The sequence below is a fragment of the Xiphophorus hellerii genome, chromosome 18 (assembly GCF_003331165.1).
Source record: "Xiphophorus hellerii strain 12219 chromosome 18, Xiphophorus_hellerii-4.1, whole genome shotgun sequence".
Classification (NCBI taxonomy): Eukaryota; Metazoa; Chordata; class Actinopteri; order Cyprinodontiformes; family Poeciliidae; genus Xiphophorus; species Xiphophorus hellerii.
Window position 1 is genome coordinate 10,555,841 of NC_045689.1, and position 27,553 is coordinate 10,583,393.

Sequence of the window (27,553 nt, forward strand, 5' to 3'; positions counted from 1 at the left end):
AGAAAAACATGGCTGTTAGGTTATTTGTCTGTGTTGAGTCTGATGGTATAGAATTCTGTAGTAGGATGTTGTCTGTATCTATCAACTGACCACTGGAGAAAGGCACCAGCCCTCCCAATTCCCCCTGTGACACTGATCAAGGTTTAGATCAGTATAAAAAAAGTGGATGCATGCTTTCCTGGCATTTGTGCTTGGGGTAGAGAAGATCTTGCCTTGTCCCTAAAGATACTTTACAAATTTCTGTCTGATTCGTGTTTTGGTTAATGCCATTGTCGTAATGATGGAAACTTGAAGCTTTACAAGCTTTATAAAGAATACACTGATGACCTATTGCTTGGAGCAAGAATTGTACTACGAACACAAGGAAACAAGACAAACTGATTTCTCTGGTTGGAAAACATAATGACCAAGTGAGACGTCTGAAAACAATACAAATGCAAAGTTAAAAGAAGATAACCCTGATAACAATTTTACGTCAGGTATTAGCAGAGGCAAAACTCTGGTCATAGCAACCAAAAAGATCATTTTCTGATGCTTCTAGACCATGGTAAGACTCTCAGTACGATCTGTGATGCTAATGGGGTCAACAATTTTCAATATCTACCAAAAAGAATCATCTTTTGTGCTTTTTGTGCACAGTATGTCAAAATGTTTCATTCACTTTAAAAAAAAACATCCTATATTAAGGGAAATAAACTATTTATCTGATATATTATTAACAAAAATGCTTGAAATAATATAAAATAATTAAATATTTCCACTGTGAAATATAATAAATTAAAGTATCTGAAACATTAATACTAAAAAGACAACACATGTATCGCTGTAGATAGTCCAGCAGATGGGGCAGTTAGGTTGGGCTTTTGCCTTGGCCAAGAGTCCGCAAACTATATAAAAAGAGCTCATTCTCTCTGTTGTCAAGTTAGAAAGAGAAAGAGTTAGAGCCTTTCTGGAGAACCAAAAATGTGTTTCAAAATAAACGCTAAGAGTCAGCCTCAAAGTCTTAGTTTTCAGTTACATTCGTTTACAACTGTGCTGCATCCTTTACTGCTATGATGATCACAGCACACGATTTTACTTGCACACTGTTTATAGCTTTTATATTTAAACTTATAATTACAAAGTTTAGTTGGATGTCAAGACCCAATGTCATTTTATTTTTACACAATTAAAGGGATCAGGAGTTAAAACATAAAATTCATATCCTTTGGCCTCATTTTTTTCTACATGTACCCTACTGTGGTTTACTCTTGAGAGACACTTTCAAGGTCAACATTAAAATATCTGACAATTAAAAGCAGTGGACTATGAATACCTCAGAAACACTTCATAATAAGTTTCTGGACAGAAGCAGTTTCTCCCTTTTCAGCTCCCAGAGCTTTATTACCCATTAAAAACTAGAACTGCCACATCAGAGTTAAATACATTTTTTATTCAATCATTCTGGTTTTGACTTTCAAAATAAATAAAAGCAGATACAATCATTATTCAAGGGCACTGCTTCATTTAGTTTCATAATGGAAATAAATAATCTAAACTTCTTGTTTACAGAGCACTAGAAAATAACCTCAAATGTGACTCAAGAAATTTCAGGCAGATCTGATATAAGTTAAAAGCCCCAGAAACAATCTGATTTTTTTGTACATTTTTATTTATTTATTTATTTTAATGATCACTTCTGACTAAGAGTGGACTCTTAGCTGTTCTGTCTTGACAGTCAAAGTATGAAGCCTCTTCTTTTCTTTTGAAAGGACGCCCCCGGAAGTCTCATTTTGCATTACATCCATCCATTGTACTTTGATTCTGCTGTCCGCTCTCCGCAGGCAGTCAGGTGTAACAGAGAAACCGGAGCGCTGGATTTGAGTAGCAGTCGTGCTTATCCGAGTAACTATGTGAGGATCCGTCACTGCAATCTGCAGGTAAAGAGACCCATTATTGATGTCAGTTTGTGTTTTCGAGCTTTATTATCTTCTGGTGTTTTGACCATGTTCTGCTGCAGTGTGCACGGTTGTTGATGTGGCATTTTTTTTTTTTTTTAATTGGCTCTGTTCCTCCACAACACAAAGCCTTTTTTGTCGGTGCAGAGTTTCTACTTATATTAGGTGGAAGCAACAAGTAGCGATGAGCAAAGTTGGCGGAAATGTTCGTGTGCGATCAAATAATTCAGGTAAGTAAAGTCCGACGCTCGACTACGTCAGTGTGGTATGCGGGGTAAAATCTGACTGTACAGATGAGAATGATAATAAACATAAAAGCTTCATCAGAATGGAATCTGAGTTCATTCCTTCAATGTAGATTCACCATGAAAGGAAGTCTGTGACTTCTGTTGTTGCGACTCAGTATGATAACGTCCTTAGCGGAGGGTGACGTTCATTACGCTTAATGTAGCAAAGTATAGTGAACGTCAGCTAGCTAACTGCTAGCTAACTAGTTAACCAGCTGACTGTTCTCAGGGCAGCTTATCGACTCAGTTAACCATATCGAGTTTCAGTGTTTCTTTAAGTGAAGGAAAGACTCCACGCAGTCTGAAGGACTGTTTGAGTTCCCTAGAGAGGGAGAACATTCCCACATTATCCGCATAAAATGCTGCGCTTTCTGTGTGAAAGCTACTGATGTATTTTCCAGTGTCTATATAAAGAAAAAAAAATTCCCTGACTTTTTTGCCTCAAGAGATGGCCGTTTTTTTTTCTCTTGCTCGTGCGCAGGCCGTTCATTACGTTTCATTATAAATTCGTAATAATCATTTCACTGTGCTCTAGTGGTTGTTATCTTGCGTGATTCATAAAGTTAATTTAGCAGTCTCTCGTTAATTAACGAGTTTATTAAGTCATACAGAAGAAACTTAAAACAAATTAACTTTTATTTCTGCTTTTGATCATTGATATCCTGAATCTGTGGGCGACTGTGTTCAGGGAACCAATCAGGAAGGTCATATTTATGGTTTTCGGTGGTGGTGTAGCTTCACTACTGAGTGCTGGGCACATTTCTACACCACCTACTGTAATGGTAGGCTTTAAGGTCGAGGCCTCTCACTGGCTTTTTCGTTTCGTTAGTTCAGTCCAGACTTGTTTCTAATTTTAGCCCTTTTCTGCAGAAGTTTCTAAATGGTTAAATGGTACAAGTCACATTAATTATATATACTGTAAGTATATATATATATATGTATATATATATGATTACTTTAATAAAATAGCACATTTATTTTTTATATGTATTTTATGTAGCCTTAATTTTAGTCTGGAAATGCAACCTATTGCATGGACTATGCAACACATTTGAGTTGGTTGGAATTAACCTGATACACAATGTTGAACAACTATCTGGATTGTTTATGTAAGTGGTTGATATTTAGCAGGAGTAATAGTTTCTCGCTTTATGAAGACATTTTTAATCATTTAAAAACATGCACCCTTTTTATTTATCTTTATGTTTTGCTCTGTGTTCTCAGAGCATGTTTTCCTGTTATAGGATTGAAACTTGGGAGTGTGAGTATTAACATGATCGCTGGTTTCGGTGTTAAGAAAGTCTGTAAGGATTGTGAAGTGAAAGAGTCGGGGTTTACTCTTAGATTCCAGTCATTTTGTTGCACATATTTATCACATGTGCAACAAAACAACAGCTGCTGTAAATAAAAAATGTAGTTTAATCTCTTCTTTTTTGTTTGTGTGTTTATAGGGATGAGATGTAGTCTGGATGGCTGATGGACAGAAACGCCAACCGGTTCCAAGATGCTGGCTCGTAACCGCTTCCTCTTCCTGGTGGTGGTGGGCGGGGCGGTGCTGGCCGTCCTCAGTTTCAGCCTTCAGTTCTGTAAGTCGACCCGTGTGCATTTATATAAATATACATTTTCTGTTACTCAGGAGCCGTGGTCAGATTCCCGTTTTTTTTATTGCCGTTTGGAATAACCATTCATGTATATCCTCTCATTGCTGTTTTATTTTAGACATTCCTTTCATGCAAAAACAAAGCAGAATTCCCAGTAGAATTCCTATAAATACCCAGCACCAGCAGTGGGCCTCTCTGGATGCTTTGTTTCCCTCCCACCATCTCCGTTATTTGCACATTGAGGTGCACAGAATTATGTCTTTTTGTACAGAAGGTGCATGAATGTAGAGCTGACTGAATGCTGGGAAACCTCCAACACTAAGGAAAAGTAGATGAACTGCTGTGCACTGGTGGAAATGTGCAGGTCTAACAAAAGTAGTGGTTGATGCAGAGAAAGTTTAGAGATCATGATTGTTACTTGGATTCATTCTGTGTTGAAATTCACCTTTTGTCCTTCCTATATACTTCACAGTTCAGCAGTTTTCAAGTAAATGTGCGGTTTTCCCAGGGCAGACGTGCTATTAGGCACATGCTACTTATGTTTATTTGAAGTACTAAAATGGAATCTAGTGACTCAGAGCTGCTGTTTTAGACTTCAGAATCTGAGTTTGAGTTGTTCAGCTGTTGTGACTTCAGTTTTTTTGCAAAACAGCTGAAATACTGAATTTCTTTAAATCTGGACTAAAATCTACCTTTTTAGAGTTGCTTTTGAACCAACATAATTGATGTGTAATAATGACACTTCGTCATCAATCATCATGCAACTGAAATTGTATGTTATATGAAGTGTTTGTACCACTCCATTTTATTCACATGAAAGTTCCCAGTGCAGTATAAGAGTTTAAGCAGACAAATGAAGGTGATGTTTGTCACATTATCTCTGCAAATAGACTGTTTAACATAGAATAAGTGTAATTTATAAATGCTGTTTTGTTATTCTTGACAGGTCTTTGCCAACATTTACAACTTCTTATTGGTGTTTATAAACACCAGCTGCTCATAACATTATATCATATTGCCTATAAAACGGCCCCAAATGGCATTTATTCATTTCGCTTTTTACTGCAGTCACCTGCAGTGCATTTGGCTTATGCTAATCATGCCTGTTGCGTATTTCATTTCAGTAGTTTTGTAGGGGAGAAAATAGTTGCCATAATTTATTTATACATGAGGAAGAATTGAACCATTATCCAGGAATAGCCCAGGAGAGAAACAGGGGATTTTCTCTTCATGTTTAATAAATGACTGTCGTGTCGTCAGTCTGTCTCGTTCTTCACTGCTCTTTCCTCTTTGACTCGCTGCACTTAATGGAAAAGTCTGATCACCTGTTTATTGCTTATTGATGGTCTTTACTATCAAAAGATTGTCCATCTGCCTCCAGGGGACAAGGATGACGAAAGGACGTGGACATCTCAGAGAGGAGTGGTGCAGCACACTGTGGTTAAAGTGGCTAAAACAGAACAAGAGAAACACAAAGAAGTGAATCAGTAAAAGAGAAGGGAATCAGAGCCGTGTTCTGCAGAAGAGTTGGGCAGGAATAAAAGATAAGCAAGACATTTCAAGAGGATCAGATCAAGCACAAATGTATTTCACATGGAGCAATTCAGATGTACTTTAAATGTCTTTGATTATTCTTTTTCTTATAAACGCTGTAAGAAACGTTTGTACACCTCAGCACCCTGAAGTTAGCATCTAATTTGAATCTTCGTTTCAGCAAATAAACCAAAGGCGTATTTCACAGATTTCAAAGCAATTTGGACTAAATTTGTTCTCTTCTGTTTCAAAATCTCAAATGTAGACGCTGATGAAACTTGAAATACATGATTCGAAATTAAATGTTGATTCTTTATACCTTAATTTTGTAAAACCTTGACTGCAGTTTTGGCTAAACCTTTTGGGAATGACAGATTTGTTTTGTCTTTCGCAAACTGTCCCGCTTCATTTATTTTACTGTGATAATTTGCAATAATTTTATGTTGAGGGATAATATATAAAAATATATACTACAAAAAAGTATTAATTATACTGATTTAATTCATAACCAAGAAAAAGTGTTAGTAAAGAAGCTGACTTATTCTCTTTTCTAATTAAAAGAAAAGAGCAGAATAGTTACTTTAAAGATCAATAAGGCTTGCCTCCGTCCTCCTTTTGCCATGGTTACCCCTTAGGAAACACTAGCTTTTGTCAGCCTTTTACATCAAATGGCTTTACAGTCACTAATGTTGGTGTCATTTATTGAATCAACATTAGCTTCAGGGAGGCATTCAGGGCAGTCCAGCACATGCCAGAATCTGGATGGATGGACAAACTTTACAGTTGGTTGGATAAACCAGCTTCATGGATTGATGGAAAGACCTACTGATAGATTCTCAGTTGGACAGTGTGACAGGGAATAGTCTGAAAACACACATCCAGACCATCTTTAAATTCCATCGTTTTCCAGAATGTGCTGGAATACTGCTGTTTGTGCTTTCTACCAAGTCCTTATTTCGTTGTTGAAGTGAAACTAAAAGCTGCCCTGAATCATGATTACTCCTTACTGACGAACCCCTAGACATGAGGTTAGGTAGAGCTGTTTATTTAAGAAAAAAACAGTCATCTTTAATTGCACCTGCAATTCCTTTAGTTTTAGTGTTTCAGCTTTTGGGTGTGCACTTGGATCATTTATCAAAGTGCTTTCCTACCCTCTAATTACAGCTGTGGTGTAGTTAGAAAGCAAGTAGTTTTCTGTTGGTGTGTTGTTGTTTTTTTCATGCCCGATCCTATTCAAAAGTAGGATCTAAGCTTTTCACCATGTTTAGTTTTAAAGTATTCACATGCTAATGACCAGCCCTCCCTCATCACCCAAATTCTGTTTTTCCTTTGGATAAAACCTTCTAATTAAGCCCCTTTTCATTTCTAATGTGATGGAAGGAGATGTTCTAAATAGCGCAGCCAAACTTTGTGTAGACCCATGAATGTGTATGTATTCCAGCTAGCCCAATGCAGCTTTCCTGTGCTCCCATTCGAACTGAGAATGAGATCTCAAAAGCTCCATTGTGTATGGGACTGTGGCAGAGCTGGTCTGGAGAAGTTTGGCCAGTCTGCAGAGGTCTGTGTTTGGACGGTGGCTTGGGAGGTGGCTGCGTATGGGGAACAGGTTATGGTAGTGAATGAGCTCCAGTGTGTGTGTGTCTGCAGCAGTCAGCTATCAGCATGGTCTCCAGTGTTACTGGGCACTTTCTTTTCTTCTTTTGCATCGTTTCTGGTGAGTTTACACAGATGTGTTCTAACAGAGTTTTTCTTTTTTTTTATTGTTTGCTGACTTTCACAGCTATATGGTTGTAATTCTTAAGGCGTAGCTCCAGGGTTTTGGTAAACTTCTGTGCCTAGATGACCATTTTCAGTGGTGTGTAATTTATTCGCTCTGGTATACCACAATAACTTGATTAAGGTAGCCAGTGAGGAACTGATACTCATACTAGTATGTACCAGTGTATCAGCTACTTTTAAGATTGAAGTGTTAACGTTACTTTATACTGTAGGCTTTGTCAGTTTTAATTTAAAACTAGCTAAAGAAGGCAACATGAAACTGTGCTTATCTTTAGCAAAAACATCAGAATCACTATTTTTCTTTTGCTTGACAAAAATAAAGCATTATGTGCTTTATTCTTTACTACTGCTGCCATTAGATATATTGCTATAAACACATTTTTTTAATTTCATTTTGGATACATGAAATAAGGAGAGAACAGGTTTTAGGTCAGCAGTCACTCTAACATAGATGCACCAATCAGACCTACCTTTAGAAAGGAGAAGGATACTCTTTACATCCACAACTCAGAAATAAATGCTTATTCATTCCAGGTGCAATTACTGCAGTCGGTTAACTACGCCTGTCACAATAAATCAATTAATTGCACAATAAATTACAAGAAACTCAATCATTTTAATTTTCTTGATTTAATGTTTTTCTCTTTTCTCTCTACCAAAACTGGTCTTCAGTTTGGTGCTTTGATGTCAACTATCCCTTTTTTGAAAGACAATTTTGTATGTGTTTATGTGTATTTTCCCACCCTTTTGGCACAGTGGGCAAACAGCCAGACCACTGACCATGCCTGGTTAGAAATGGGGCAAGAGAGAAATTAATGTTAGCACAAAATCCTTGAGATTTATAAGCTCGTGAGAAGACAGAGGAATTTTCTGACAGCATACACAATGTTCTTATTCTTTCAGAGTCTGATTTGTGCCTGAATGTTGCAATAATCAGAACTACATAATCTATTTAGGTCGTCATCAAAGCAGGAATGTGTCTGTTCTTTTTGTAGCCGGAAGCAACATTGAATGAAACTTAGACATTCAAGTTTCGTATAATTTACTTTGAAACTTGAATGTCTAAAGTGTGTGTGAGTGTGTGATGCAAGTGGGATTTAGACCTCCGGCTCTCCGAAAGGGGACATTGGGGCTGTGCTTCTTTTTCTTGGATCTTTGGAAAAGCTGGTTTAAGTTCCCATAGCAGCTCTGTCTTTCTTACACCATGGTAACAGTGAGGTCTTAAGAGGGACACAACTGTTGTCATGGACGTGAAATGTGGTGGAACTGTGACAAAGTCGCGTTTGTCTGCTACTTTGTCCATTTTTTTAAAATTCTTGCTACTCTGCTCTATTTTTCCATCTTCTTCTTTGTCCCATTACCTGAAAATCTCTGTACTGACCACCAAGTTTAACGTCAGGCTTTTTACCACAGATTGATGCTGGTATACTATTGCATGAACTTAAAATGTTCTGATCTTGCTTTCTCTCTAACGTTGTTACTTCTCCCTCTCTCATCTTCCTCGCAGTGAACCTGATTCCCACCTCTCCCATGCTGGATGAGCAAACAGTCCAGGCTGCAGATGGAGGTTTCCGAGGTCTTCAGGCGAAAAGCAGAAAGCGAGTCTTTCCTGTGCATCACAACCAAGAGCCTGATCCTGTTTTTGAGGCCTACAGCTACTGCAACACCCCAAACCGCACCGAACAAGCCTGGGAAGGTAAATGCATAAATAAAAAGTAACTATAGGATTTATGAAAGGCCACCGAATGCCGGGAAATGCAAACTCCTTTTTATGTTCAGTCTTGAGACCAGCTAGTTTTTAAAGCCAGAATTAGAACTAGATCATATGGAAACTTTATATAATTCAGCCACAGTACACTTTTAGTGTGTCAGAACTCCAGGGATGTGTTAAATTTGGTAAAGTCAATTCCTGGTAATTGCATCATCCATATTTTTACATTGTGGAGACGTTTTTATCTAGGTTGGGGTCAGTGAAAGAGATCCTGCAGTGCTGGAGACAAGTTGCATAAGCACTACAAATAACTCTTCACATTGTTTTCCACTACATGTTGCTTTTGTTTACACAATCTCTTTTTTTTAATATATCTTCTCAATCTCTTGTAAACTCAGACACACCCCCCCCCGCACACACACACACACATACACAGGAACAACTCTGTGAATGTATGTCAGGATGCTGCTTCAGTATTCATTAGATGCATGATTATGTGTACAAGATATTTCTAATGAGGCCATTGTTATAAAATTCATACCAGATGTGGGCAGCAACCCGAGTAATTCACACATTCAATGAAATTATATGTGAAGTATGACTTCACATATGTCTTTGCAAGGGAAATAATGAAATGAAACGGAATAAGTATTGAACACATTCAAAGAGATTTATCAGATACTTTTCTTCTCTCTCTCTCCTTTTCCTCGCAGTGAACCTGATTCCCATCTCTCTTGACTTGGTCATTTTAGCAATTTTAACCCTTTTTCTCTGAATTTAAAGTTTCCTTCGCCTTGTTTTTAGGGTCTATTGTCATATTGTCAGAAATTTTCATTTATCATATCTTCAGATTCCTGGTATATTTCTCCTTTCATCCATTTTACTGTTAACAAAGTAGGCTTTGTTTGAGTAAAAATAATCATACCACTCTTTTCAATACTTTAGTTATGATAAATTTTTTATAGGCCAGCAGTTAATATCAAATCAGCTGATGCTGATTGTCACATAGCAGCAGAAAGTCTGTCCAAATACAGACAGATTTCAGCTGATATCTCGGCCTTCTATGTCTTCTTTGGCATCCTTTATTTTATGTATTCAGCCTTTTGGTCCTATTAGCAAAGTAAAACTTAAAATGAAAGAAAATTTCTCTTGAGATTAAAGAGTAGAAAAATTGCTGAGTTTGCCTGTAATTCATTGAGAATAAAGGGATCAACAGATTATGAGCACTATTCTATTTTTATTTCTTTTAAACAGCAATAAAACATGTGTTGGAAAATAAATGACAGCAGAAAAAAAGTCTACTTGTGTTGTCACAGGTCACAGCCCCGTAGACTACAAGCTGCTATCTGTTCATGTGATGATTCGCCATGGAGACCGCTACCCTCTCTACGCCATCCCAAAGACCAGACGTCCCAGCATCGACTGCACCCTGTCTGCCAGCAGGTACACAATAACAGTGAATACAATCACAATTTGTATATGATGTCTCATACAACATAGTAAATATACAGTACGGCTTTGCACGAGTGTTCGCATCCCTTGAACTATTTCACATAATGTGACATTACAATGATGTATTTGATCCACGTTCATGTGAAAGACGACTCCTGCACCAGTTTTTCACATTTAGACGCTGAAGCTACTTCTTTGCAAAGTAGCCCAAGCTAAGTCCAGTTCAGATGGAAAATTTTATGACTTGTCACTTCCTAACTAGTTTGGATACTTTTTACCAGAGCATGTATAAATAAATTTTTTCAGTCATAGAATGCCTTTGTTATGCCAGTAATGCACAAAAAGACCCTTGTTGGTAGACACGATTGTCACAGAGAGTGGAGCCAAGTTGGACCCAAACAAATGTTTTTTGTTGTTTTTTTACTTCAGGTGAGTAAAATTAACTCTCAGGCACAGTTTTTCTTTTCTAATTTAATTTTTTATGTGAAAGTAGCAGAGCATGAGGCACAAATATATATCAGAGCTTTTAATATTCTCCCATAAAAACTCTTGTCAAAAAGCTCCAGCTGAATTTAGTTGAAATCACAACCTGAATGAGGTACATTAACTGGATTTCTGCTCACAACACTGGTAACAGTTGCTTGGCTTCTCAGCCGTAATGCATGTGTCATCAGCAACGGGTGGGTACAGTTTGGTATGGCACATCTGCGCTTTTTTACAGCTGGAAAAACACAAACAAAGGCTAAGAAACATGTCATGCATCATTGTGTAGCCACTGACGCACACTTTCTGCCTCCCAGAGAGGGAGAGTGGGTGGAAGCAGCAAAAGTGCTAAAAAAAATCCCTTATCTTTTTCCACTCACTGAGCTCTACTCTCATTTTGTATCTGCAGCGCTTTGTGTCTGCTCACACTCACTCCGCTGGTTCAAGAGGGTCAGATAATATTTCGTAATGAGCAGTTATTAAAAGCCAGCTCTGCTTTCTTTTAGAGCTTAGAATATCTGAAATCAGCTAGTTTTTCGGAATTCATTTAATTCAAATAAAACAAACTCTGCATGAGAGTAGGCACATTATAATTTAAAAATAAATAAATAAACAAGGGAAACTAAATCCAGAAAATCAGACCATATGGTCACCAGATTGTCTGAGACAAATCCTCTTTTGACGCTGTGTACCTGAGCTCAGATTTAGCTAGCGACTTAATTTTGTACAAAGCAGCACATCTGGACAAATCACAAGGAGACTTTTATCTGTAAATCCAAAGACTAGAACGCTACAACCTGCATTCACTTGATCTAACTTTCTACTGCGCCATCTTGACATGGAGAGGGTCGTAAAAGAATTAAAAAGCTGTGTTTTGTACGTCAGTCAGTTGATTCAGCTTCACATCTCTGCAGCTGAGAGCATTGTTGAAATCGGACAGGGAGGGAACTCTTTTTATCTGCTTTTTCATAGCGCAGGAGACCGGATGTCTAACAGAACCAGTTCCAGCCAGAGAAAATCAAAAGCAAGAGGGAGCACTGTGAGTTCTGCAAGAAATGCATCCTGGAATCTAAAATACCACACTAGCTCTTAAATCCCATCAAGAGGCATCCAGAGCACAAAGCTCTAAGAGCAGAAGTTAGGCTGTTTTCTCAAGTGTGTGACAAGTTAAACGTTGGGAGCTATTGCTATATGCTATACTGTAATAGCCACTATTTTCCCAATTAAAGATGGAAAAATGTGGATTTTCCTGATACGAAAATATCAAAGATTTTGGCAAAATTAGGTTAAATGTAAATTCTGCTCCATTTCTGACCAACATTGTTGCTGTGGTGGACACTTCCATAAACACTCACATTTTCATTGACACCTCTGTCAGAAGACTTTACTTGTGAGGTGTGGAGTGGTTGTGCAAAACAGGCGCAATGTGTGGAAGCAGCTGAAAGTCTCACTTTTCTACACACATTTCATCAGTTTCGTACTTGTGAAGGTTATAATTAATGACATATGGTGTCCTCAGAAAGACAAAGTGTTATTCTGAGTACACCATATGTCACTCAACTCAATCGACAGTTAGTTTTTACAACAACATCTCTGGCCATGAATTGTTAATTCAAACAAATGTTTTACAAGGTGTGGACAGAAGGGAAGTCAAGTACGAGTTACCATTCCTTTGGCTCATACACTAAGAAAGCTGAGTCACAACTGAAACTGATTCTCATCTATAGGACTATATACCAAACAATCTGTGGATTTCAGCAGAGGTGTTTTTCAGACAAAGTAGATATACAATTAAAAAACCATGGTTAGACACTAGGTCTTCTTATCTGAAGAACTTTATGCTCACAAACAACATTTCTGATCTTGTCATGGTTCTGGCTCCAGACTTTGCTGGAGATATATGCTGTAGCTGTGGAGTAACCTGTGTTGCATTGCCATCCCTCAGCTTTAGGTTGTGGCTTTTCTTAAATCCATGTTTCCATTTCTTCCAGAATCATTTGGCAAAAAGTGTTTCTAGTAGTTATGCTGTTTTTAGTGGGTTAGAAGGGCTCATGTCGTTGAATCTCACTAACCGTTTCTGCATTTTTTGCTTCAGAAAAACAATGGAATGGTCACATTTTCCGTATATTATCGTACACACTTTTGGTATTTTTAGGCTTTCTGGTTGTGTATTTCCCCTTTGCTAATGACTCTGCGACTTATGATGTGTTGTTTCTATGGGTTGCACTTAAATTAATCAGAAGACTGAAGTCTTGAGAGGGTGGAGGTCTTCCCCCTTCCAAACATTCTCCAAATCCCTCATAGCTATTACCCTAAGCTTCACCACAAGCAGATGTTGAGAGGTGGAGCTGTGAAATTTCTGCTTCATCACAATGAAGCCAACTAATTCCAATACAAAGAGTAATGTGTGTGTGTATGCATATGATTGTATGACTAGAACTGTTGTTGTAGGTAGTTCCTTCTGTTTTCTTTGACCAAACTGTGATTACAAGCACACAAGCTGGCATATGCTCTCAGAGAGCTCATCACAGGGAGCAGGAGATGTGTGTGTTTATGTGTGTGTGTGTTGCTGTACATTTTGTGTGTTTGAATGCTCTGGCACCAGTCTGCCGACCCACTGTCTCCATCTGCGGTTAACTGAGCTCTTTCCATCTGCAGGGAGCATCTCCTCTCTTTCCTTCCCTTCTTTCCCATCAGTTTATCAATGTTTTTGTCTTTTTATAAATTCTCTACATATGTTCTACATTCTATGTCATTCTTCTGCGTTTCCAGCACAGCCTCTCTCTGTTAATCCCACCATTCACATTATTGTTTTTTTATCTCTCCACCCATCCCTTCCTTCCTCTTCACTAATCTATTCCCATCCTATCCAGTGATAATAATCCCTGCTTAATGTAATTGGGCTCTCTAATCTTCAGCTGGCAACAATGAACCTAATAGAGGCTTTTTGTCCACTGTGGCGTCTCCATCCTCGGACATCCAGTCTCCCAGAGCAGCCAATTAAATCTGAATTGTTCGGTTCTCCTCAAACCAGTCGGATCTGCTGCTGACAGGGCAGAAAGTCGCTCTTCTCAGCACATCCACACTCAGCCCACAGTGTGTTTATTATAGTGCTAATGAATAAGAGTATGATGATGCAAACAGTGCAGAGTGGTGACGTGATGACTGACATGACCTGGCGGCAGAAAAAGGCTTTCATTGTCCTTTTTTGATGTAGCAGGTGGCTGTAGATGACAGATTAGGCTTTACTGTGTAAGGTCAGACATGATGGCAGGTTTTATTTGCTCTATCTTTATGGCTTGTTCCTGAATGTCTCTGTGATCACTATGGAAACTGTGCGTGCGCGTGCACCCACCTTTAATCTGGTTGAGTTGAGCTGCAGCTCCCACGGATTCTTTCATATTAATCTATAATCTTCAATCCTCTTTAATCTTCTGGACAATCGACTGCTCTTTTTGCTTTCCTCATTCCTGGATGATGATGTGTGTATCCTGGGATTTGTGGGTGTGTGTGTGTGTGCGTGTGTGTGTATGTGTGTGTGTGTGTTTGTTTATTGTCATGTGCCCTGAGACAACAAATTCATTCATCGTTTTATATCTACATGTTTAGTTTTTTTTATTTATCCCACACACATCCAGCTGTCCTGTTGAAGTTCACATCCTTGTGTTAAAGAGACACCTGCTGGTAGATATAGGAACTGGTCACATTCCCCCACCTACTAGTCATTTTAATGCACTTAACATATTTTTTTACTGCATTTATTATTGCAAGTAATTATTAAAATAATATTTGTTATTTTAGTTTTATTAATTTGCTTACGTTTTAACACCAAGACAGCAATCCGAAGTCTAACCAAGAAAGATAATACACTTTTAATTTGTGAGTTTGAATGAGACAAAGGTAATACAGATAATTAGATCTTAATATAAAAGATAACTTTAGTAAAATACTGCACTATTTTCAAGTTATAACATTTATTAAAGGAAAAAAAGATATCCAAACCAACTAGTCCTTCTTTGGAAAATGGAACAGCCTCCTAAAGCAAATAAATAATAGCAACAACTAATATTTAATTTTTTAAGACTGGCAGTCTTTTACATCGCTGTAAATGAGTTTTGGTCCTCCAAATAATGCGGTTAATCAAAGTTATTAATTCATGAAGGCAAATTTTACTTTCACTCAGAGCCAGGTTGTTTGGAAATCATCATTCAACTGTTTTTCCTGGTTTACTGATTATCTAAAATCGCCAATAATTTTTATTAATATGCTAATTCGGATTTAGTTATTTACTGCAAAAAGCATCTTTCAACCTAATCGTATGATTTGACAACCACAATGAAAAGAGCAATGGGTCAGTGTCAGCATACCTACACTTATTTCAATACAACCCAATTGCAGTAAACCATGCAGCAGAACTCCTATATGTGAAATAAAACTCACCATACATGCGACTCACAGAAATCGCAGTAATCACGTTTGATGCCATTTTTTTCTTTGTCTTCCCAGGCAGCCTTCTCACCCTCTGCTAACCTCCTTCATTAATCACATGGGCCAGGGGACCAGAGGCCACTGGGAGGCACAGCTGGGCTCCATTTCACGTCTCCCCAACCACAGTGTCTGTGAGATGGGAGAACTCACGCAGACAGGTGTTCAAACCAGACAGCTATAAATCTCAGCCCAATGTGTTGGCTTCCTCTGTGCTGCTGTTCGTAATTAGTAGTGGTGTCAATCAATTAAAAAATGTAATCAGATTAATCACACTCTAGCACTGTGATTAATCACTCTGCTTGACTTTGTAAGCTTGAAAAATGTTAAAGAATGAGAGTGTTCTCATTTTCCAGCTTGTCATAATAATGAAGGGTTAGTAAATTTGTTTCAAATGTTAAGTTAGAAAATTTAACTTAACATTTTTTTAACTTAACTATGAGCTACTTGTGCTTCAGTGGAAGGATAATTCACAGCTCCAGTATGTACGTAGTATCTGTCTCTTGGTGTTTTGTTAAAGTGAGAACATCAGAGATCATCTTTTCACTCAATCAATCAATCAAATTTTATTTGTATAGCACATTTCAGCAGCAAGGCATTTCAAAGTGCTTTACATCATTACAAACACGTCTACAACTCTCCGTTGTTGACAGCAGTATAAGACCATGTAACACGCTGCTGTGAACTAGATAGCCCTTTCCAGAAGAGAGGCTTCTAACTCAAAATAGGTAATGCGATTGATCTGCATTATGTAATATTAATTTGTTAAACTTTTTAGATTTGTCACGTGTTAACGCATTAATGTTGAGAGCCCTAATAACTGGATAAATGTCTTTGGTTATGCCGTAGAAATCTTTTCTCCTTAAAATCCAAATCTTTGCTGTTCTCAACAGGTATCGTTCAGCACCTTCGCAATGGGCAGCTCCTCCAACGTGCCTACAAGCGCCACAGTCTGCTCCCCTCTGATTGGTCGCCTCGCCAGGTTTGGATGGAGACTACAGGAAAAAGCCGAACCCTCCAAAGCGGAATGGCCTTTCTCTATGGCTTCCTCCCAGATTTCGACTGGACTAAGGTGACCGTGCGTCATCAGTGGAGCACATTGTTCTGCGGCTCGGCATGCGAGTGCCCTGCCAGGAGCAAGTACCTGGAGGAAGAGCAGAGGAGGCAGTATCGCCTCAGAGTGGCCGATTCCAACCTGGAGAGGACTTACATTAACATGGCACGCACTTTAGGTGTTCTCACTCGCCAGCTCCGAGCTGCAAACCCTATTGACTCGCTGCTTTGCCACCTGTGTCACGGCCTTTCTTTCCCGTGTGTTTCCAGTGGAGATGGTGGTACTGGTGGATGCCTGACTATGGCACAGTTTGCGGTAATTCGGCAACAGCAGCTGGACGATGAGGTAGATCGGAGAAGATTTGGGGCCTATCGTAAATACGCTATCCTGGCCATGTACCCGTACCTCAACAGAACTGCTAACAAGATGGAGCGGGTCGCTAGGGCCAACGAGGAAGGCCGGCAGCCACGTCTGGGTGGGGAGGAAGTCTTCACCTTCTCCTCAGGTCATGATGTCACCATTGCCCCGTTGCTTAGCGCCCTGGGACTGGAGGAGGCCAAGTTTCCTCGCTTTGCAGCAAGAATAGTCTTTGAAATGTGGAAAAGCCCGCCTACAACACAAGGCCAGGCAAAAAACAAAGCAGGAAAAAGTGAGAGGTCAAAGTCAGATCGGAAAGATGGGGAAGTGTTCATCAGAGTGCTGTACAACGGTGAGGATGTGACATTTCATACTGCTTTCTGTCATCCCAGCGACCGCCACACCAACCAACCACTCTGCCCTCTAAAAAACTTCCTAACCTTTGTCAGGAAGGATATATTCAGTATTGTCAATGCTACTTCCTACAAGGAGGCATGCTACAAGCTCTCAGGGTGACAGATTGAGAGCAAGGTCGCAGGGTACGGACACCCAGCCGTCAGGTGTTTGTGATTCCCCAGATTCTTAAGTTTAAGAGAAGGTGCTCTTTCATGCCACTCGTCATATCTGGCATGTTTCAGAATATGGTCCTTCACATTCTCAACATTCCCACTCACAAGAGACAAAAATGCACAATCGCTTACTTGAGATATTTTTGAGAAGAGATAAATGTCTGAACATCCTATAACCTTTGCTGAACCAGCTCTTGTGTCGTTTTTGTTTACTGAGACCTTCTCTAAAAGATAAATACCTCAAGGACAACTGATCGGCACTTTATTCTGTAACTAAAGGGTTTTGTACATTTTCATGGCCAAATAAAGGCTAGTGAGAAGGGAATGTTGAAAATACACATACTGGGCTGGAATAATAATTACTTGGGAACATTTTGTATGACTAATCTTTTTAAAGAACATTCATCTTAGTAAGGCTAAAGCTAAAGTCACTTTTTGTTCCTGTCACTTGTACACATGGTAGGTTTGTTTGTTTTTTTATTTCTGGTTTTAACTGAACATCAGTGTGGCTCTTGTTATTCTTCTAAACAATAACTGGTACATTTTCAGTGGGTTTTATTTCAATCATTTAATAAAATTCCAAAATTATTTAAACTTTCATTGTTTGTGAATCTAACATTGGTGTATTATGATCAGACATTTGTACACATTAAAATTAATGTTGCATTTTCTCTGCGGTCTTGTTCTTGATTAGATTTTTAGAGCAAGTATTTTTCTTGTTTAAGATGACTATCTTACTGCATCAAACCACAACAGCTCCGGTGTTCAAAAAGCTTTTGTGCCTTTTACCACCAGAAGATCATGACAGTGTGGATACCTAACAGAAAACGATACTGAATCCACATTTTTGAAAAGATTTGGACTTTTAAATGCTGTGTCCTTAAACTTTTATCAGCTGTTGAAATGCTTACTCAGATTTTTCTTTTTTCTCTCTCTCTCTTCCATTACTTCCTTTTGTATTTTGAAGCTCTACTTTGAATTTTCTTGAGATCAAAACATAAATTCTTGCCATTTTTCAACTGGTCTTAAAATGTTGATCAGGAGTGTACTTCAGGAGTGTTTCTAGTCACTGATCTCATCTCACTATATCTGAAATCTGGTTTTAATATTGAGGAAGAGGCTGCACAACACCATGATGCTGTCTCTACAAATCCATTTGGGACTGGCTGAAAGGAATGGACAAGTTTTTTTATAGTTGCAACCCACATTTTCAACTCTGCTGGTTGACCCACAAATACGTTTTTCTTACAAATGCAGTATAGTTTAAAAAGAAAAAAAAAACATGACATTTCCTTTGTGTAAAGGGACAATAAGTGCTGCATATCTGTTCAATTTGATGATTATGAACTATTGAACACTCGGTTTATGAGAAAATTATAATACCACAAAAGAAAAAGCTTTCTAAAAACAGAAATTTGTTTTGACTTGCACAACAGGTAGGTCTGCTGCCATGCTTGGCAGTCTGACAAGCTAAGCCACTGGGGATCATTTATAAAGAGGCTGTTCCCATAGTGCTGTTTCCTACCTAATGTAATGTAAAATTGAGTGGAAGGAAAAAGTGGTGGGAAATGTAGGTAAGGAACAGACACAATTGATTATATATTGTAAAAATTTAATTTTTGTATGCTGTGTTTTATGGGACTATGAGTGAAAAATGACATTTTGCTAAATCTGGGGTAATTACAGCAATATTGACTATTGATTAATATGCATTGTCTCATATAAGTCAAATCATTTCAATTCAGTTCATTTTAACAGGTGCTGGGCAAAGCCCATTCAAGAATTTAGACAAGATCCACAAAATGTGTTGTCCATCTACAGCCGATGCTTCTCGTCACCACATGTGGACCTGTCCAAACCTAAAACAGTTACGTTCTCTGTGCTTAAGCCACTCCTTCACCAGACACGTTAAAAGAGTCTTACCTGTGCCAAGGTGTGGTTTTCTTCTGCTGACAAGCATAAGAAAGTTGCAGATTTCATTTTCCAGCAGCACTTGGCTCTGCCAAAGGAACCAAAGGCTGGCTCAGTTATTATGGTGTTACTGTGCTTGATCAGCCAGCAAACCCATCTAATCTCCACCGAGAACCTGTAAGGCATTTTTAAAAGAAAGCTGAAAGACCCCAGACAGAAGAGCTGCAGCAACCTGGGCTTAATTAACATCACAGCGGAGCCACAGGTCGATCTATTCCATACAATTTGCACTGATGCTGTAAGTTATGCAAAGGGATCCCCAACCATTTATTGATTGTACATTACAATTCGCACTGTGTAGTATGTTCAACGTTTTAGGGTAAATAAAATAAGTTTCTATCGATCTCATGTTATATTACACTTTTCTGAGAAGAATTTTACATTTTCATTAGCTGTAAGCCACAAAATTATCCGAAAAATTAACAGAAATAAATTATTGGAATATAAACCAGGGTGTGAAATGAATCTTTATTGTAGATCACTGTCAGTTCTTGAGCTATATTGTGGAAATTAATTAACCTTCTGATGGTATTCTAGCTTATGTGCTCACTATGCCAATGTGTTCCAGTGGAAGGAGACATGGAAGGTGCTCATTACATTTTAAAGCCACTAGATGGCACACTAGTTCCACAGTCCTTGAGTAATCTGGTCTATCTAATTTAATCAGTTATCCACTTTGTCAACATTGCTGCAGGGGCACAGCACACTGTAAATTTATATAAATGTAAAAACCCCGAGTGCCTTTTTCCCACCACTACACAAGTCATGTGTCATCATCATTAGGGGCGTAATACAATGCTGACAAGATATCCATTGTAAAGCTCATTTTCAAAAGTGCTTCAGCTTGCTCAGTCTCCGTTTTTCTGTTTTAGAATCCTCCATATCAGGAGTGTATTGACTGAAATAATGCAATAACAAGACCAGCTCAATAAATTACATTTCCAGTATATGGATGTTGTATTTGTCCTGGCAGTATGGGAGTATGGCGCAACTTGCTGGTGAATGAAAGGATCCTTAATTGATGCTGCAGACATCTCAAATGAGATTTGAAGGGCAAAGACTTTTCATTCTGCATTTCTCCAGTTGGAGACAGCCATATGGCATTTCCAGAAATTGTCCCAGCTAAGTGAAACCACTTTTACAACCACCAAATTTTATTGTGTTACAAGTGTTGTCTTTAAAATTAACATGTCCACAGCTTGTGAATTGAACAAGGTTTTTTTTCTTTATCTGCATGTCACGCACTAAGACTTAAAAAAAAAATAAAAGTGAAGGCAATCCACGTAAGTCTATGTAAATGTATTTCCCAATTTTGCCTTGTTACATCAGAATGTACTTCCGATCTATTTCCAATTCTATGCCATGATATCAAGGCAGTTAAGGCTTGGAGCAAGCAGCCTGATTCCTCCCCCTCTTGTCCCGTCACCTCTCACTAACGTCTTTCCCTGCAGTCCCTGACGCACCTCTAACACTAACAGCTCTGATGTGAGATGGAGCTGCAATTTCCTCCTGCTTCAAGTTGCCTAAACTTTGATTTTCTTACAGTGCCTCAAGCTTTGGTTTATGTACCAGACTTTTAATGCGAATACATACGTGTGAGAACAAGAGAATGGGCAGTTCAAGGTGGATTTAAGGGGCACCGATTCAAATTATTGTTGAAACAATGTCCACTTGACCCAGTCTGCCTTTAAAATCTTAGGAAAAGACTTCCCAACACATCTCAGATGTTTGGCATCTAAACTTGAAGAGCAGATACAGAAAGCCATGTGTGGATTTGGCTGATGCTTTGACAAAATATGTGAGGAATGATGACTGACAACTCACACAGCAGGAAAGGGATGTTGTGGTCAATGCCAAGAAGCCAGAAGATGGTAATAGGGAAGAACTTGTGGTTAGAGTTAGACAACCTGGAATCAGCCGTAGAACCTCTTCACTTTCAAAACCACAACTTATGGCCCCTGGTTAGATTTTTTTCTTAAGATTTTCAATTTTGTTAAATAAGGAGGTTTTCAAAAGAATGAAAGTAACCCCTTGCTGCATAAAGAAAGTATAAATACTGACCAGTGGGAAGCATGAGCAGCAATTAAAAACTGACGATAAAATTATGTCAACTTTTGTATGTGAGTTCAGCAAGGCCCAGATGAGAGGAGCTTATCTAAAACTGCCATTATGAGAGGACGTTGAGATAGTCCAAATAGTTTTTCTTTCTCTCATTCCATCTTACAGAAATTTTCTGTTTATGTCTTCAAGAAGCTAACCTGTTAAGCTTTTGCATTTTGCACATAAGTTTGTGGTATGTTTGTATCCTAAGAAAAAAAGAATATAAAACCTCCGCTATATTTCCCAAACAATATATTAACATACATGCCTTACAAAAACCTTATACTGTAGCATAAAGACTTTCAGCATTCAAAAATGCTGCATGAACTGACTAGTAAATATATTATTGTGAGAGAACTTAAACATATTGCGTGGGAATGCAAAGCCTTTGCGAGGTAACACAAAAGAAGTAAAAATGCCCCAATTCACCTAGGAGGCTCTGTAAGGGACAAATCACTGAACCTCTAGTATTACTGTCAAAATTATAGAACATATTATGTGTTTGGAGACTGTTATTAATGAGCAAAAAGTGTATTTTTAAAAAAATGTTTAGAGATGACAAGCACAAGATGAGCGAATGACTGCAGTAAGAGTTCCAACAGTGTCAGTGTATTCTAATGCAGGTAAAGATGTCTTTTATGAAACACAAGCAGGAAAAGTGATATACTTTGCCTATGAGCAGTGAAGGTGAGTCTCAGAAAAGCCATATGTGAGCAAAAACCAAGAAGACGGGCCTTGTTAAGCTTAGGGTCAACTAATTGGGTTTTGGTGCATGTGTGTGTCCTGTCTAGACTGCTCCACCGCTGTGTTTTCTCAGATGTGGGGCTGTATTAAACCCTTTAGGTAAGCAAACAGAGCAGCTGTCTCACACACACACATCTAGAGGAAGCAGTGTGTACTTTGAATATTTTAAATACGCCTGTTTGATGATCCTTGCGTGTGCACTTACCTGTCTATGATTTACTGAGATGGGAGAAAGTTCTTGTTAGCTGAAATAATCAGGATTTATGAGCCTCTTTGTGCTGTTAAGCGACTGGCTAGAGGCTCTGCCCCACACAGGCGCACACGGCTGGACTAATTGAGTTTAGTGATTGGTGCCTCATTTCTCCACCAAGAGCTCCTCGGGTTGATCGTCAATCACATGCACACCCTTTAAGTTGGGCTTTTCGCTCTACTTTTCCTTTTTCTGCACACACTAAACCCTTTCTCTTAAGGTGTGTCTGCCTTCCGCTTGGGCACATTTTCTTTAAAAGGGGGAATGTATCACTCTGTGAAACACTGATGTACAGCCTGATGTATCCTACCTGTCTCTGCTAATGTTTTTGACGTTATTACCCTCACTCATCTCGGCTGCTCACTTAGCCTGTCTGCCTCCTCTATCTTCAGTATTTGCACACATTTAGTACTCGTGTGTCCAGGAGGAAACGCAAGTTTGAGTGTATAGAGTCATGTGAAAAAATGAGGCCTGTTAGTTTTTCCAACATATTTGGATGCAAGAATCTGCTGTATGGACTATTAGTATTAGTGTACAGAAAAAAAATCTGAATAGTAAACAATTTGGTGAGGAATAAATTGCAATAATCCAAACAAATTTGCCATGGAGCAAATGGAGAAGATTCCAAACATTTAAGACAGACCGCAAGATGCTAAAAGAAGTCCCAAAGACTTCAGTTTTCCTGTTCTGTTCCAATATCCAGAATATTGTTCTTTAAACAACTGAGTCTAACACTGAAGTATTTTGGAAAGAGAACATACATGACATGAAACAAATACAGGAGACCAATCACAAAGCAACTGTGAAGCATGGACCTGGAAGTGGCCAGATTTGAAGATGCTTTGCGGCAGCAGGTTCCAGCCAAATTTTTTTCACATGACTTTTGCACATTTTCTCATGTTGCAGAAAGTGGTAAATTTGCTGCTTAGATTCCTTTTAAATCCCCATTGAATGCAAACTGCAAAGGAGCTCCGCACATCCCAGAGACAACAAAAAAGTAGAGCGTACAAGTCAGACCAACCCATGGATACCAGACCATGGAGTATTAGAGACACAATCAAAGGCACAGCAACTCAACACCAGAGGAGTGAGAAGGAGCGGGAAGGGAGGAGTAAATGCTCTTGGTAAATAGGTCAGGCCTGTCTATGATCCCTGCTACATCAGTGTGCGCCACCAAATGTACAAGATTCTACAGTAAAGAAACCGAAAAATTAACTATGATAGAAGAGAGATTTGTGAAAAAGAATAACAAAAAGATGATAGAAAGCTTTATGATTGTAGATGTCAGTACATATAGGTGATAAGGCCAGGTCATGCTGAGTTACACAGACAAATGTTCTTACCTATCTCCTCAGGCACATCTACAGGCTGTAAAAGCTTTGGATTTATTTGCTGTGAGATGTTAAATACCTCCTGGAAAAGCTCAAAGTAGAGCCTTTCTTAGGTAAAATGCTCTGACCTGCCAATCTGTAATAAATTCGGCTTTCTGTTATTTATTCCTGTTTTAAGTCTAATACCTGTTTAAAAGTAGCAGTCAGAATGAACAGCTAAGACGTCTCAATTAAAAATGATCTTTTTAAAGGGCCATGTATTTCATCGCCTTGCGTTTTGTTCCGTCACCTTTTTCCTACACTTAAAATTTACTTTAACTCCTTTGTGTATAAAATGGTTCTGTAACGGCAGAGTGATTGATTCATTAATGTATTGATCCTTAGCTCTCCAATAACTTCTCAGAGTAGCAGCTCTAGAAAGTGGAGAAAAAACTGTTTTTTTTTACATATTTGGAGTGTATGGTCTTGTGTCAGACTCTGACCCAGTACTTTGTTTGCCTGAGCCGGCTGTTGTTCAGACCACACCAGTCATCTTTTATGGAGCGCTACTGGCTGATGAAAGGACGCAGAGAGTTTGTTCGTTGAACTGGAACTGCATCAAAGAAAAGAGAGAGAAGAAAGGCGTAACGAGCCCGGCTGTCACTAGAGTGAGAACTGTTCTATGGCTGCTTGGCTTAAACAGATGAAAGGGTTAATTTCATTTGACAACAGTCAACAGTGAGTAATGACTCCAAAGACTCACTGCCTTCCACATCTTCAGACTTTCTGACACTTTTTTTATTGAAGTACGGTTTGTTTGTTGTTCTGCCTTTGCCACATCCTACTTTGTTTCTATTTTATGCACCTCCTTATGGTTTGTATGTGCCTAGGTAAACACAATTTGGGAATAGCAGTTAATCCATCACTGGTGTTGAGCCGAACGATTTCTCCCCTGGGTCCTTCCAGAGTTGCTGTATCTAGTGGAAGAAAGCCACTTCCTTTCTTTGTGGGCAGGTTCCTGACCAAAAGAGAAAATCCCCCTATTGGCCCCTAGAGGATTCAGCATACAACCCTTAGGCGACGCTACCTGTTCCACCACACCCCTGGTTGGCGCCAATATGGGCACTATGGGTTTCTGTGTACATGTGTATTGCTATGCATCATGTAACTAAGAAAGACAATATTTTAGAATATAACTACTTGCTCCTTACACCTTTCTAAACTACTTTTAAGTGCATCTGGCATGATTGAGTCGCTCTTCCGCAGGTGTAAAAGCGCAAGTGCTGGAGGATTTGCTCTACAAATAAATAGCCAATAGATAACAAAAACAATAGCATATAGCATCTTGCAGTGTGCTCTGTAACCTGTTCAGTTTAACACAACTTCTAAAAAGGAATATAGATGTGTTACAACATTAGCACTTGGTTCATAGGAGATTAGTTGCTTGCATGTTACTTGCATGATGAGTTACTAGCATGTTGTCAAAACGCAGACGCTAAAATCACAGTGCCATATAGTGGCCTGGCATAACAACTACAGCAGATTCAGAGTGTCTAAACTTGGAAGGTTTCCCAGTAAACATCCAAAAATACTATCAGTAAAATGCGTTTTATGTGTCTCTGCCAAGAAATAAAATGTCAGTTTTGTCCTAACTGAGCTGAAAGACATTCTCTGCCATGATTAATAAAGGAAGCTTTGGCCCTAAATGGTAAATGGACTGAATTTATGAAGAGCTATTTCACTCCACTCACACCACTTTACACCAGAGCCACATTCAGCCTCACAAACACATTCATACACAGATGAGTAGGAAATTTGGGGTTAAGTGGTCACCTAACCTTATTGAAAATCTATTACCTGCTTAACAGAAAGCCTAAAAATTATTTTAAGATCTATTGCATTGTTAAATTGCAGTCACTGCCTGGGAGTCTATTGTTTTACTGAAAGATGAGGTACAACTCAGAAAGGCCACCAGAAGGTTAATATTTACCTTCCAATTCAAAATCAGTTTTGATTTTCTGTATGATGGAACCATCATCATGCTTTTCTCTGAATATCATTTTGATTCTTTGTGTGCGCAGCTGAGAATTTCATAAGCTTAAAGATGCAGACTAAAAATTAATTTCTTGATCAGCAAACTCTTAGTCCATGACATTGTACATATTTCTTCTCTGTGGACAAATGCACAGGTCTTCCTGCAGTTTGCAGTTCTGGATTTACCCTTGGTGATTCCTGGGTTGTTCTCAACGTTCTGAAATACTTGAAATCCATAAAAAAGGGTGTTCCAACACAATCAAAATAAGTTTTGAAATAGATAAAGCAAGTTAATATTACTTAAGATTCCCAAAGCCTCAACATCACCCCTGTTGAAAATACATGGAGTATCACTAAACTAACCAATTTCTCTGCCAAAATATAAAGAATGTTTCATATGCATCTTTAAAGGCCCAAATTTACTTCCACTCATGCTATGATGAAATTGTCTAAGCATTTCACCGGCACCACAAGCTTGCAACCCCAAATCTAATTCAGAAGATAGACCTACCAAGAAGATGGTTGTTTTAATTTTTTTAAACTATCCCTTTGGTAACAGTTTGAAGATGAACTACTTTATTCCTTTATGCAGTTTTTTTTACTTGACTACTTAACAAAAATTGTGTGCTAGACAAAAATCGACAAGTTAAAGCTCATAGCAGTGTTACAAACTTCTAATATTCTGTATCTTTTCACTATATGTAAGAAAGATCTTATCGGTTGTTAGGTGTCTGCGACAAGTAAGAAAGCGCAAACAATGCTTATTGTTTACAGACTTCAAGTACTGCAATGGTGCCTGCTCTCTCCCACTATGGCACGGTCAAACAGTCCCTAGAGTGAAGCTTTAGAAACTTCCTTTTCACTGACCAGACTTTCAGTCTTGGCCAGTAGAAAATAACAACCTTTCCCTCCAGGTCTGAACTCGAGATGCTCTTGTTTTTCATCAGTGGTTTCATAATACATTTTAGATGATTGCAGTTTAAGTTATCTTTGAATAACTTGCATTTGTGTTATAAAATACGTAGTAGACGACTATTGAGAGATCACTTTGTTTTAGCTGCCAAAATATGATAGCTGGTTCATTAGCTGCCTAATGCAGAGACTGTTGCTGAGAAGAGCCAACATACCATGATCCATCTGTAAAGTGTGCCAGGCTATATTTAGTGCTGTTCTTCCATTGCAGACGCAAAAAACGTTACCATCTTTGAATAAAGACCCTTATTATTTATGTTTGTATGAATAAAAATAGGAAAAACATTATTGCTCTGCTTTTAAGCCTAAAGGCATAGTGTGATCAATTTGGTTGCATTACATAAGAAAATATAACCCCTACATACACTTTATAGAAAAATGAAAGTACTTAATATACATTTTTACTTAAATAATCAATTCCACATTTTAGCCCAATGTATTGTTACCAGTGGCACAATTTACCCCACAACAGGGGCAGTTTGCAGGACTCACTTCATCCTACATTATGGTACATTATCGTTTTTCAGTCTAACTTTGCTCTCTATTAGACTTTCACTTTTTCAATTCTCCATAAAGTTTGGAGTTTATAAATTATGTATGGATGTATAGTGTCCTTTAGATTTTCTTCAAAAATGAGGCCTAGACCTTATAAATTAATCATGGTTTAATCAGAATTTGAAAATTTACGTTTTTTCATTGCAGATTTATGTTTACCTTTCCCTAACCTTCTGAAACTTTGTTTCCAGGACTTCTGCTGTGAAGCTGATGCATTTGTCCTTCTCACTCCACCCACAGTGGCAGAAGTGAAGTTTTGTTTCAGTGCATCTTTGGTGAGAAAGTCATCTGTGGGAAGGCTGTTCCACACCAAGGTGTGTGTTTCTTCCAATGTGTTTTTCTGTGACCACTTTGGTGTGAAAACAGAAC

The 27,553-nt window shown here is 38.5% G+C and overlaps 1 protein-coding gene across 3 annotated transcripts; it reads left to right on the forward strand.

The window, feature by feature from the left end:
* The first annotated feature begins 1,774 nt into the window (after positions 1 to 1,774).
* On the forward strand, positions 1,775 to 17,836 carry pxylp1 (2-phosphoxylose phosphatase 1). Of its 3 annotated transcripts, none has more exons than XM_032545482.1 (6): positions 1,775 to 1,919; positions 3,676 to 3,810; positions 8,645 to 8,833; positions 10,165 to 10,291; positions 15,290 to 15,429; positions 16,162 to 17,836. In XM_032545482.1, the coding sequence occupies exons 2-6, from the start codon at positions 3,729 to 3,731 to the stop codon at positions 17,193 to 17,195; spliced, it is 1,572 nt and encodes a 523-aa protein (XP_032401373.1). In that variant the 5' UTR covers positions 1,775 to 1,919; positions 3,676 to 3,728; the 3' UTR covers positions 17,196 to 17,836. The 3 variants fall into 3 exon arrangements, with proteins under 3 accessions (XP_032401373.1, XP_032401374.1, XP_032401375.1); XM_032545483.1 differs by lacking the exon at positions 1,775 to 1,919 and adding an exon at positions 1,998 to 2,167; XM_032545484.1 differs by lacking the exon at positions 1,775 to 1,919 and adding an exon at positions 5,207 to 7,072.
* The last annotated feature ends 9,717 nt before the right edge of the window (positions 17,837 to 27,553 follow it).

Excerpts from the sequence above, each read along its gene's own strand:
- pxylp1 (XM_032545482.1), top strand. The coding sequence starts at position 3,729 with ATGCTGGCTCGTAACCGCTTCCTCTTCCTGGTGGTGGTGGGCGGGGCG. Across the intron at positions 8,834-10,164 it reads CACCGAACAAGCCTGGGAAG|GTCACAGCCCCGTAGACTAC; the intron begins GTAAATGCATAA and ends GTGTTGTCACAG. Across the intron at positions 15,430-16,161 it reads GGGAGAACTCACGCAGACAG|GTATCGTTCAGCACCTTCGC; the intron begins GTGTTCAAACCA and ends TGTTCTCAACAG.